Source organism: Apodemus sylvaticus, chromosome 4 (genome assembly GCF_947179515.1).
Source record: "Apodemus sylvaticus chromosome 4, mApoSyl1.1, whole genome shotgun sequence".
NCBI lineage: Eukaryota > Metazoa > Chordata > Mammalia > Rodentia > Muridae > Apodemus > Apodemus sylvaticus.
In genome coordinates this window covers 133,969,637-133,981,800 of record NC_067475.1, presented here as the reverse complement: position 1 = coordinate 133,981,800, position 12,164 = coordinate 133,969,637, and the positions used below count along the sequence as shown (strand labels likewise).

General features: G+C 39.8%; 1 protein-coding gene across 1 annotated transcript in view; it reads left to right on the top strand.

Annotated features, from left to right (window-relative positions):
- The window catches only part of Atp11b (ATPase phospholipid transporting 11B (putative)), a 97,935-nt gene extending 86,527 nt beyond the window's left edge, over positions 1–11,408 (top strand). The window contains exons 29-30 of the mRNA XM_052180635.1: positions 5,480–5,613; positions 10,269–11,408. Of these exons, the coding sequence (XP_052036595.1) occupies positions 5,480–5,613; positions 10,269–10,350 (216 nt within the window). The 3' untranslated portion in view covers positions 10,351–11,408. The remainder of the gene's footprint in view (positions 1–5,479; positions 5,614–10,268) is intronic.
- Positions 11,409–12,164: the final 756 nt, after the last annotated feature.

The window sequence follows — 12,164 nt, the reverse complement described above, 5'->3', positions numbered from 1 at the left end:
TGCCACCACCGCCCAGCGGGATATGAACAATAATTTGTAGTAATTATAAATCTTATCACCAATAATTCTATTTTTCCTTAGGCTATAATTGTCATTTTATTGTGATTTTTTTTTTTTATTAAGGAAGATGTTGTTGTATCTTCAGGAATAAGAAAATAGAGAAATTTGAAGACAAAGCCATTTAAAGACTATAAATCTTTGAGCTTTCCTATAAATCAGATTATGGACCATGCATACTAATTTGAAAAATATGGATTATTTATGAGACATATTTTAAAGGTAGATTTCTTTAGTGAATTTCCCTGAGCGAGGATAATTAGTTCTCAATTATTAGTAGTAACAGTGGTAGTAATTCAGAAGAAAGTCAAATGAATTCTGAATTTTCATTTTGATTTGGTATGTTACAAAAGATTAGAGTTAGGTGGCTGGGGATGTAGTCAGTTGGTAGAGTGCTTGCCTCGCCTGCACAGAGCATGGCAGCATGCATTTTCAATCTTAGCCCTCAGGATATGGAGTCAGAAAGACCAGGAAGGAGTTCCGTGTCACCCTTGACTACATAGCAACTTCAAGGCCAGCCTGGGCTGCATGAGACCCTGGAATTTATAAGCAGATTTTTCTCCTTTCACCCATGACTTCCCTTTTATAATGGGGAATTTTAATGTTTCATAAATACAGATGGTCTTCCTTAACCAAACTATAAATTTCCATTCATATATTCTTAACCAGTTTAATAAATACATCATTTATATAAAAGGGCTCCAGTGTCCTTTGAAAATAGGGATAAGTCAGTTATAAAAATATTTATATAATCAATATAAATTTTCATTTAGTTTTATCTTTGCATGGTATGTGTGCATATGAGGAGTGTGTGTGCATGTGTATTCAAGTGCTTAGGCATGTTCCCAGGGCAGTCCTTGGAGTGAGTCATAGTCAGTCTCTGCACTTTATCCACTGAAGCAGGGTCTCTCTCTCTCTCTCTCTCTCTCTCTCTCTCTCTCTCTCTCTCTCTCTCTCTCCCTCCCTCCCTCCCTCCCTCCCTCCCTCCCTCCCTCCCTCCCTCTCTCCCTTTCCCTCTGTCCCTCCTTCCTTCTCTCCCTCCCTCTTCTCCCTCCTTCCCTCCCTTCCTCCCTCCCTCCCCCCTCCCTTCCTCCCTCCCTCCCCCCTCCCTTCCTCCCTCCCTCTCCCTCCCCGTTCTGGTATTCCTTTACTCATTTGGTTTACCCAGCCTGTTTCTTACTCTAGAAACAGGCGTCTCTGTCTCCACCTTCCCAGTACTGGAATTACAGACAAGCTGCCACATGCCCTGGGCTTCTTTATGGATTCTAGACTCCACTGTAGTCCTCATACCCGTACAACAAGCTTTTTGCCTGCTGAGCCCTCTCCCTAGCTCCCACTCAATATAGTTTTTATTATACTTTTTATTTTTGTGTTGAAATGAGACAACATGCATAGAAATACCTCTCTAGAAAGCTCCCAAACAAACATGGGAGTATTTCATTTAAATGTCTTTAAAAGTTTTATCATTTTGGAGGTGTTTGTTTCTCTTGGAGTGAAGGAAAACAGGAAGGGGATAGAGAAAACAATAATCTGGAAACAGGTTCTCCTTTCAGGGGTTTTGGAATAAGATGGTTAGCCATCTCTAACTGCTGTATGAGGAGATAAAATCTCGCATTTTCTTGAGGACTTAGAATTCTTAGCAAAAACATTGAAAGTCAGCAATAATTTATGATTGTTGGTTTCTCTAAAAGCAAACTTAAATCTAGATAATGTTTCATACATACATATATGTATGTATACAATTTATGGGCAAAATCTATAATAAAGTTAATAACTTGACAATTCTTACTTAAAATTTAAAAAACCTGTAGTTGAAATTAGAGTGAAATATTTAAAATGTTAAGAAACAGCTTTCTAAATGAGATTTAAGGAAGTTGTTTAGTAACTAACAAAACCTCAGCATTCATCCATTAATATGGAATGAAAGCTGTAAGTTATTTCAGCAGTTTAGGTCTATTAAGATGGATATTTCCCTGAGGCAGCCATTGCCATGTTGAGTCGCCATGGGTTGGGTTGGGGATACTGCCTAGAACTTGGGAGCAGGGTGTGCTGGAGAGTGAGGCCCACTACTGTCTGCTGCAGTCAGACCTAGTTAGGTACAGCCAAATGCCATCTCACACCATTACTTTTTGTGGTTTTCATATATCCTAAAAAAATAAAAACCTCCCCTCTTGTTACTTTGAATTAAAGAAAACTCCATTTCCACCCCAATGACACTTGACTGCTGTGGTTCTAGGTTCTGTCTGAGCTTTTCCTGAATGCTGAGGTAGGTGATGTGCCCTAGAAAAGCTTTATGGGTGGTTTGCTAGGTCAGGAGTGAGATAGCTTTACAGTATTCACCATTTTACAGTGCACCTGGATTTTGTTGTTACTATTTCTCCCCCCCCCCCCAAGGGTGGAACTTTTATTCCACTCAGATGATATAAAAGAGGACATTATATAATAGTTTTGACATGTTGCTCTCTTGGCTGTCTAGGATTTAACATTTAGCCATAGCTTTAAGTGATGTAAGACAGCTATGTGAAAACAGATACAGACTCAAGCATTCTTCAGCACATAGATGGGCACAAGCATCCAGATGACCTGTGGATGTGACTTTCAAGAGACCCTTCCCAACTAGCTGAGCGCAGCTATAAGCAAGGCATGGGACATTAAACTTAGAAGTTCCAAACAAAACCTTCCTCTCAAGTTCTTGGGATAGCTCAGTACTTTCTGAATGAATTGCTAAAACATCAGTTTTATGGTTTTTTTTTTAAATATCCTGTCCTTCAAGTACCAATACTGTTATGCTTGTGATAAAACTGAATTATTGAAAATATAATATATAGAAAATAATCCCTGATTTTACCAAAACTTATTCGATTTAACTGTTACAGAGTTAGTTTGTCAAATTGTTTTCCAGCTTTTCTTAACTCTGTCTCTAGCAGCCCAGAAGCACTTCCTTCATGCCCAGTGACAGGCTCTAGAGGTCAGCATTGAGCCCCACTGTCACTGTGCGTGACACTGCTGCTCACCTTACCCTCCCCTCACGAGAGTCCAGTTTCTCTGTCTGACGACTGCCACTACCTTCTTCAGTTGACATTCAAGGCTTGTACCATTCAAGGGATGCTTCAAAAGTCATAAACAGAATTCAGAGAGTCCTTCCAGTTGGAGATAATATTATTTCACCTGAACCAGGCCCACAAGCATGAACTACAGCGCCCACATTGGTTGGTGTGGAGCACACAGGGGAGCATCTTCCCTGCAGGAAAGAAGCTGGAGCTTGTGGAGCACAGGAATCAGCAAAGCACAAACTGGGGATTGATGAGAGCCTTTGCCTAAGCCAGCATCACCCAGAGTCCTTCATTATAAATTTATGTCCCTTCTGTGGTAGTTAGTGGTTCATGGTTCTTGGTACATTGGGTCAAGTAAGGGAAATACAAAAGTGTGTGTGTATGTGTGTGTTGGTTTTTTTTTTTTTTTATCTTACTGGGTTTTTGCTTGTGTTTTTAAGAGAGAAATGAAGTTGGGTGGGTAGAGAGATGGGGAGGATCTTTGAGGAGTTGGGGGAGAAGAAAGACGATGATCAAAATACATTGTGTGAAAAAAATGACACAGATTGTAGAATGATGGTCTCAAGCTCTACCACTGAGACTTAAGCACATTTCCTGACAGTCTAAAAGCCTGTTTGAAGCTTTGTTGGATTATTTCCCAAGGTACTTATTTAGTCATAGAAAGCCCTCTCCTTTTAAAAATGAAATGTTTATGTAAACATCTCACAGACATAACTAAAGGAATCTTGTGTTAAACTAAGTCCTAAAACAAGGATGTTTAAACTAAAGAACATGGGAGGTTTGTTCTCACAATGCTTAGCAGAGCCCAGGGTGTAGGTGCAACCAGACACTTACCAAACAAGAAACCCTGTTGTGCCTCCCCCTATGTGGAATGGGCAGAGACTCCATACATGGATATTGTAGCACTCCACCATTTACTTGCTTTCTAAATACCCAGTTCTTTACATTCCCATCTGTCTGTCTGTCATTGTGAGTCCTCAGTGTCCTCTGTTACCATCCTTCGCATGGCCCACGGTGACTCCCAACCCTGTAGATGTGAGCTTTACCGAATTTATTCATTTCTTCTCTGAATCTTCTAAAAATGTATCATACAAGACATTAGATACATAAAGAAAAATAAATTCAGGTAAAATCTTAAACTTTCACTCAGACGGTAGGGGTACATCTGTGTGGCTTCAAAACCAGCCTGATCTACTCACTGAATTCCAAGGACTAGTGAGTGAGAGCCTAGAGAGAGACAGAGACAGACAGACAGACACAGACAGACAGAGAGACAGAGAGACAACAGACAGAGAGAGAGAGAGAGACAGACAGACAGAGAGAGACAGACAGGGGGAGAGACAGAGACAGGGAGAGAGACAGAGAGACAGTGACAGACAGGGAGAGAGACAGGGAGAGACAGAGACAGGGAGAGACAGGGAGAGAGAGAGAGACAGACAGAGAGAGAGAGAGAGAGAGAGACAGGGAGAGACAGGGAGAGAGAGAGACAGAGACAGACAGAGACAGGGAGAGACAGAGACAGGGAGAGAGAGAAGCAGGGAAAGACAGAGAGGAAGAGAGGGAGAGAGAGAGGGAGAACTTTTGACTAGCAAAACTAGGGTTGGGATTCATTGAGCTGTGTGATGAGACCATTTGCTCTCATTTTAATAATGAAAGCTGTTGTTGTTATTGAATTAAGTTACCTTGCTGAGCCTAGTTATGCCTTAATCAGAAATCTTTGAAATCTAATGAATTCAACTTGAAATTTTATCCATGTGCCACCTGCTCACTGTTTAAAAATAAAAAGATACATTGCTAATGTGCAAAGACGGCATCTAAGAGTTGTCCAGCTCGTTAAGGTAAATGTGGATGGAGTAGCTGTGTGTTGGATATTTGGTTTTAGCACATAAAAAATGCTACTAAAGTTCTTATTATATTGTTAATCCTATTCTTACTAGGTAATCTAAGTCAGATTGTTATTTCCCAGTCTTCAACATAGTTTTTACTCCACTGTTCTCAGTAGCTGGGCATTTGTTCTTCAAGCATAATTGCAGGAACTCCAAAGATGAATTAGAGTTCACTGCCATCCTAAGTACTTGGCATAAGCCAACTTGACCATAGCAGATTAAGAAGTGGCAAAATAATAAACCTTTGCAGACAGAAATGCCTATCTATTCATTTTTTATACCATTAGTTATCTAGGCTTCTGATTAGAACAGGGGGCTTTAAATGTATATATTATTGCACTCTAAGAGTTCTGTACATTCCATATTGTAGTAATCTGTGTATGTTTTTATCCGCCACTTTCAGTTTTAAAGTACTTGTTTTGATTTCTGAATGGTTTTGTGAGGTCCGAATCTATGAATAACTAACTTGCTCTTCTTCTGCAGCTTGCTGAAGCACATTCAAGTGTCAAGTGCTTGGACTCCATGTGCTGTTTCCCAGAAGGAGAGACCCCGTGCGCATCTGTTGGAAGAATGCTGGAGCGAGTCATAGGACGGTGTAGTCCCAACCATATCAGCAGGTGTGGCATTCATTTCACTGTGCCTGTGCTGCAGACTAGTGTGGGAGTGAAGCAAGAGCCTGCTGTTGCTTTGCAGCAATTACTCTTTGACTTGAGATGACACTTGTAGCTTTGTGGTTTGGTCCTGTCACTCAAAGGAAGAGAAGGCATCTTTGGGGAGACTCTCCTTCCAGTGAAGGAGTTACTGGTTTACCCTTTCTAAGCTGCAGTGAATAGTGTGTGTGTGTGTGTGTGTGTGTGTGTGTGTGTGTGCGCGCGCGCGTATGTGTGTGTGTGTGTGTGGTGCTCTTGTTGGCGTATGACTGTTCTCATTATTACTTCACTTGTACTCTGCTTTATTCTCTGCGAGGGGTTTGGTGTTTGTTGTTGCTTTAACCTCCACACTCAATGGCAAACATCTTTGCTTTCCTTATTCTTTACCTTTTTCTCCAAAGCAAGTCAGCCTTTTAAGGCTGCACAGGAAAGGCTGTCCAGTCCATGTTCCTTCCTAAGACGTCTGTAATGAAGTTTTAAAGTGAGTTTTGATTTTTAGATTCCTTTATTTGGCCTTTATTGTCCAATTAAAAGTTTATGCTCAAACAGGTTTTAACAATGCTACTAATAACTTTGATAAATTGTGGATCAGAAGAAACTCTGGGTGTTTTTTTTTTCCTACTCTCGTCTGTTAGAATTATCATAGCTGTTTTTATAGATCATTAAATCTGTTTTAGTATAAATAGCATTTAAAATTCTTCTTTTTAAAAATGTCTTTATGTTTACCGTGTGTGATTGTTAGGTACTAGAGAGTGCACTAGCCTCTGCTTGGTCTCATGCCACTTCCCCAAATCAAAGCAGCGATGCACTGGGTGTTGGTTACAGCTGCGATCACACAGAAAGGTGCTAATGCCCATTTCCCTGTGTGCCATGCAAACAGTAAGCCCTTCACTAATGAGTGGCATAGGAGGGCCTGGGGTATGCTATGGGCAAGGTACAAGTGGAGCAGTCTGCCCTTTTGGAAAACTACTTTTAATATTTGGTTAGCTTTACATTTTGAAAAATAGCAAATATGGTATTATTTGCATAATATGAAATATAGTTTCTTGTGAACAAGTTCTTTACTTTATCTTTGGCTTTGACATGACTTTGTAAATACACTGCCTATGGATTTAGCCTCATTTATTCTGACTTGAATATGCCATATATGATGTGTTTACAAAAAGATAAAGGGGGGATATATTCTATGGCGGTGTAGTCAGGTGTGGGGGAAGGGGTGCCTCGGCAGGCCTATGCTGAGACATCCCTTCACATGGACGGCATAGCACAAAATAGAGTTTATTCAGAGCATGGGGAGATAAGAGAGTGGTAGAAGCAAGTTAAGTAAGAAAGTGCTTATTCTGCTTACAGTTCAAGGGCAGAGTTCATTATGGCAGGGCATGCAAGGTGAAAGAAACTTAGAGCAGCTGGTCGCATTGCATCCTAGTCGGGAAACAGATGGGAACATGCTCTTGCTCTGTTTCAGGTTTCCACCAGTTAGTTTAATCAAGATAATCCTACAGACATACCCACAGGGCATCTCCTTGATGACTCTAGATTGTCACGTTGTCAGTTAACACTTTAACCATCATCATAAAACACACTGGCAACCTCAGCACTTGGGAAGCAGAGGCAGAAGGGTTGGTAACTTAGAATGAGCCTCACTCAAAATTCACAAGTAAAACAGGGATGGGTATACAGTTGACTGGTAAAGCATTTCTGAGCATGAGGAAGGCCCTGGGAAGGGAGCATGAGGAGAAGGAAGAAACCTTTAGCTAATCAGTGTTTCCAGTGTTTAACAGTCTTTCACAGTGATGTTGAACATGAATGCATGCATATGTTGAAAGATGAAAAACAAAGGAGACATCATTGGATACATTTTTCTCTGTGTAAGCAGTGTTTGCAAAGAAAAAAACTAATGAAGGTTTCTGGCTGATTAGAATTGAACAGTTAACTCCATTGGGATGTAAGCAGTTACAGGTAAAAGAATACTATTTCCTTCTGCTGGCCCTCAGGGCTTCAGTACTGTTTCCCCTCCCCCCAATACCTGACCATGTTCCTCTCTTCCCCTCTCTGTCACTGCCTTTCCCACTCAGGTCCCTCTCTCCCTGCCCCTCCTGTGATTGCTTTCTTCTCCCAAGTGGGACTGAGGCATCCTTACTTGGGCCCTTCGGCTTGTTAGCCTTCTTGAGTTCTGTGGATTGTATTCTGGAAATTCTGTATTTTTTTTTTAGCTAATATCCACTATTAGTGAGTACATTCCATGCATATCCTTTTGGGTCTGAGTTACCTCACTCGGGATGATATTTTCTAGTTCCACCCATTTGCCTGCAAAACTAATAATGTCCTGGTTCTTACATTTTCTGTATCTATTCTTCTGTTGTGGGACATCTGGGTTGTTTTCAGCTTCTGGCTATCACAAACAAGACCACTATGAACATAGTAGAACACGTGCCCCTATGGCATGGTAGGGCATCTTTTGGGTATATGCCCAAGAGTGGTGGTTTAGCTGGGTTTTCAGGTAGATCTATTTCCAAATTCCAGATTAATTTCCAGAGTAGTTTTTACCAGTTTGCAATTCCACCAACAAGGAGGAATTCCACCAACATGGAGGGGTGTTCCTTTTTTTCCACATCCTCAACAATATGTGCTGTTACCTGAGTTTTTGATCATAGCCATTCTGATTGGTATAAGGTAGAATCCCAGGGTCCTTTTGATCTGCATTTCCCTGACCACTACGGACTTTGAACATTTCTTTAAGTGCTTCTTAGCCATTTGAGATTCCTCTGTTGTGAATTCTCTGTTTAGTTCTATATCCTATTTTGTGATTGGGTTGTTTGGTTTCTTGGTGGTTAGCTTCTTGAGTTCTTTATATATATTGGATATTAGCCCTCTATTGGATGTAGGGTTAGTGAAGATTTTTTTCCCAATCTGTAGATTGCTGATTTGTCCTATTAACTATGTCCTTTGCCTTACAGAAGCTTTCCGGTTTGATAAGGTCCCATTTAATCAATTCTGGATCTTAGAGTCTGAGCCATTGGGTCCTTTGGAGTTCTGTTTAGGAAATTTTCCCCTGTGCCAATAAGTTTGAGGCTCTTTCCCACTTTCTATTCTATTAGATTCAGTGTACCTATTTTTATGTTGAGGTCCTTGATCCACAAGGTGACAAATATGAATCTATTTTCATTTTTCTACATACAGATTGCCATACTCAACAAGAGACAGTCATAGTCCTACTTTTATTTATTTACTTTATGTTAGCTGCCTAGTACCTGCCAGACTTGAGTTCTCTGTGCTTAACAGTTGTAAACAAGACCCTCCTTGAATCACGGTTGAAGGTCCCAGGCTTCTCTGAGGCCACGAAGATGAGACCCTTTCTGTAATTGTGTTTTCCTGGCCACTGACTCAAGCTTATGTTACATACACAGAGAGTCATTGCGAAACAAGATGCTGAATATAAAGGAGTCGGAGCTTCTAGCTTTAGCCCTGTTGAAGGAAGGCGGAGACCCTAATAGGAGCTGTGTGCTATGTGTTTAAAGTTATGTGCTTTCAATTTTTATAAAATTACTTAGTAGTTTTAATACTGTCCTTGGGCTAAGGGCATGTGTTTTAAACATGTCAGTCTGTTTTGTGAAGTTATTACTTCATTTTAAGTTAATTCAAGATAATCCAAAATGACAGATGTAAATATGATATTGACTTGCATAACTTAACACCTTGTCTGTCAGTCAGCTAGTAGTTACCTTGCCACGCTAGTAAAGAATCTGCAAGTTCCTTTGATACCCTCTGATGCTAACCATTTATGACATTCTGGCTAATTAAGCTAAAATTCTTACAGGAGAATTTATACCCACAAGAAGTGACCAATAATATGAATGTTTACTAATTCATTCCAAGTCTCTTGGTAGTTTTGCTTATTTGTTTTTCTATGATATCAAAGTACAAGTTTATTTTTCAATAAAATTAAACATTTTTTTACTTTCATTGTGTGTATGGTGTACATGTACCTTCTTACTTGTGTGTGTGTGTGTGTGCGTGTGTGCGCACGTGTGTGCGTGTGTGTGTGTGCACGCGCACGTGTGTGTGTGTGTGTGTGTGTGTGAATGTGTGTGTGTGTGTGTGTGTGTGTGTGTGTGTGTGTGTGTGTAAACCAGAAGCAGGAGTCAGTTGTTATCCACCTGTTCCACTTCTTATGTAGATGCTGTGAGTCCATGTCCTGTGTTGCACGGCAGACACCCTGTCAGCTCCCTTCATCCATCTCCCTAGCACCTGGACACGTGCAATTCTTAATAGTTTACTTACTTCTTAGTGAGTTATTAAGATTTCAAAAGCGCATTATGTTTACTACCTAGAAACTGGTGCTGATAATGAATGCATAGATTGGAACTAATTTCTGTATGACTACAGCCTAATTTTTCTCAGGTTTTTGTATAATCTAAAATAGTCAGTGCTAATCTGAAGAACTCTTTAGCATTTAGAAATGAATCAGTAATTATTTTAAAATTTAAATTGTATTTTAGTTCTACATTTAATTTTAGGTCCTGCTTTGGTTTGGTTTGATTTGGTTTAATTTGGTTTGGTTTGGCTTTTCAACTGAACATTGATTATGGTAAGCCAAAAGTCTCTCTTAATGTTCCTTTCAGGTTGTGGAGTGCGTCAGATCCATTCTATACCAATGACAGGAGCATCTTGACTCTCTCGCCAATGGACTCATCTACTTGTTAAAGGGACAGTAGGACTTTATGGGAACAAGTTTGCTTGTCCTCAGGTTTGGGGTCACCGTCCAGTTATAAAGGCCAGTTACTTTCTGAAATCTCTGGAAGAGTTGAGACTTCCTCAGAAACAGGCAGTTACATGAACCCATCTCCCTTCTCTTTAATTTGAATATGAATACATTAAAATTTGGAAATAAAGAGATAGTAACAATCTCTTTGTCTGGTTTGTCCCTTCTGCTCACGGGACTCCTGGTGGCATTACAGCCTTTGCTGAGGCCACTATATTTTAATATCAAGGTAGAGAAAGGGGCTCTTGGTTATGTGTACTTTAGGATGAGTGTGGTTTGGGACTCTTCTATTTAAATCTGCTTCTGTAAATTATGCTAAAGATTTGCCTTGAGAATTCTATTTTTTTTATTAGATTATAAATATTGAAGCTTTTCATGGGGAAAGTTAATGTGAATATTAAGGAATTTTGGTCCTTCAGTGACCTGTGTTGTTAATCCATTAGTGCTTTTTAAGTCATAGAGCAACTAGGAGAGCACATTTCTAACTGTTGTCCTTTGCAGTGTGGGTCACAGCTTCTTTAAGGATGCTGTGACCCAACCAGTGAAGCTAAGCCAACAAGTGCAAAGAGAGTTTGCATCTCGTGTCCAAGTCAAGATAGGGCCATTTACTAGACTTCACATTGTGTTTGCTAATCTCTTTGTGGCCAAGTATGTAAACTTGTAGTGGGTAAATTCAATACCATTGTCATATTAATTTACTGCATCTGTCTTCTCTTTTGCATGCTTCAACCTGGCTAATATATTTAAATCCCACCACACTCCCTCCTCCCCTCCCCCATTATTACTTTCCTCCCTCTCCAAAGACTCTGTTCATAGTTTTATGACAATATTGTAAAGTTCAGTTGTATCAATAAAACAAGTTTGGTCAGTATTTAAATATTGCAAATATATTTAATTATATAAATTGAAATATAAGCCATAAAGTCTTCCTTTGGCCCACTTAGAATTGCTCTTGACTTGCTGTAAGCCAACCTTCAGAATAAAGGACTTTTGTTAAGAATCCTGTTGTTGTGTGTTATCTGATTGAAGGTGGACTGCCACAATACAGTGAGTCGTGCTGTGTCCCATTGTAAGGTATATTGTCAGGTATGGTTAGTGAATAAAAATGAAACAGAGTCTAAAATGCAAAATTTTTGCTAGCAAAAGAATTTTATCAGCAATAAGTTAATATGCTATGAATGGCTAATCAGATACACACTAGTCTTAATTCCCTGAATCTCAAAGTCTAGTTTCCAGGTAACCTATCACTGAGACTCAGTATTCTTTGTTTTATGTATAAATAATGTTTTAAGAGTTGTGGATGATTATTAAAGACCTCCTCCCACCTAGTTCTTAGCATGCGATGCTGCACACACTCCTTCATAGGAAGGAGCACCGGGAGGCTTGGTCAGCCTCTGCAGAGTGGGCCTTCTCACCTTTGCTGAGGCTAAGTCAGGAATCACAGAGTGAGAATGGAGACTGACTGTGCGTTACAGAGTGCCTGCTTGTCTGTTTCACTGATGCAAGGGTAGTAGATCATCAGTGTTCGCTGGATACTAATTTTCATAAACAGCTCCTTTTTAAAACTTAGATCTTACAGGATTTTATTTAGGATAACTTACTATTCTGGAAATATGTTAAAAGTATAATACTTATTAATGTTCTAGAGATGACATATTACATACAGATTGAGAAGAATAGTTGGTAGGAAGATAATACTGCTTTATGTTCTAGGATGTCTTAGAGAGCATGCATGCCATGGCACGACGTTGAGTGG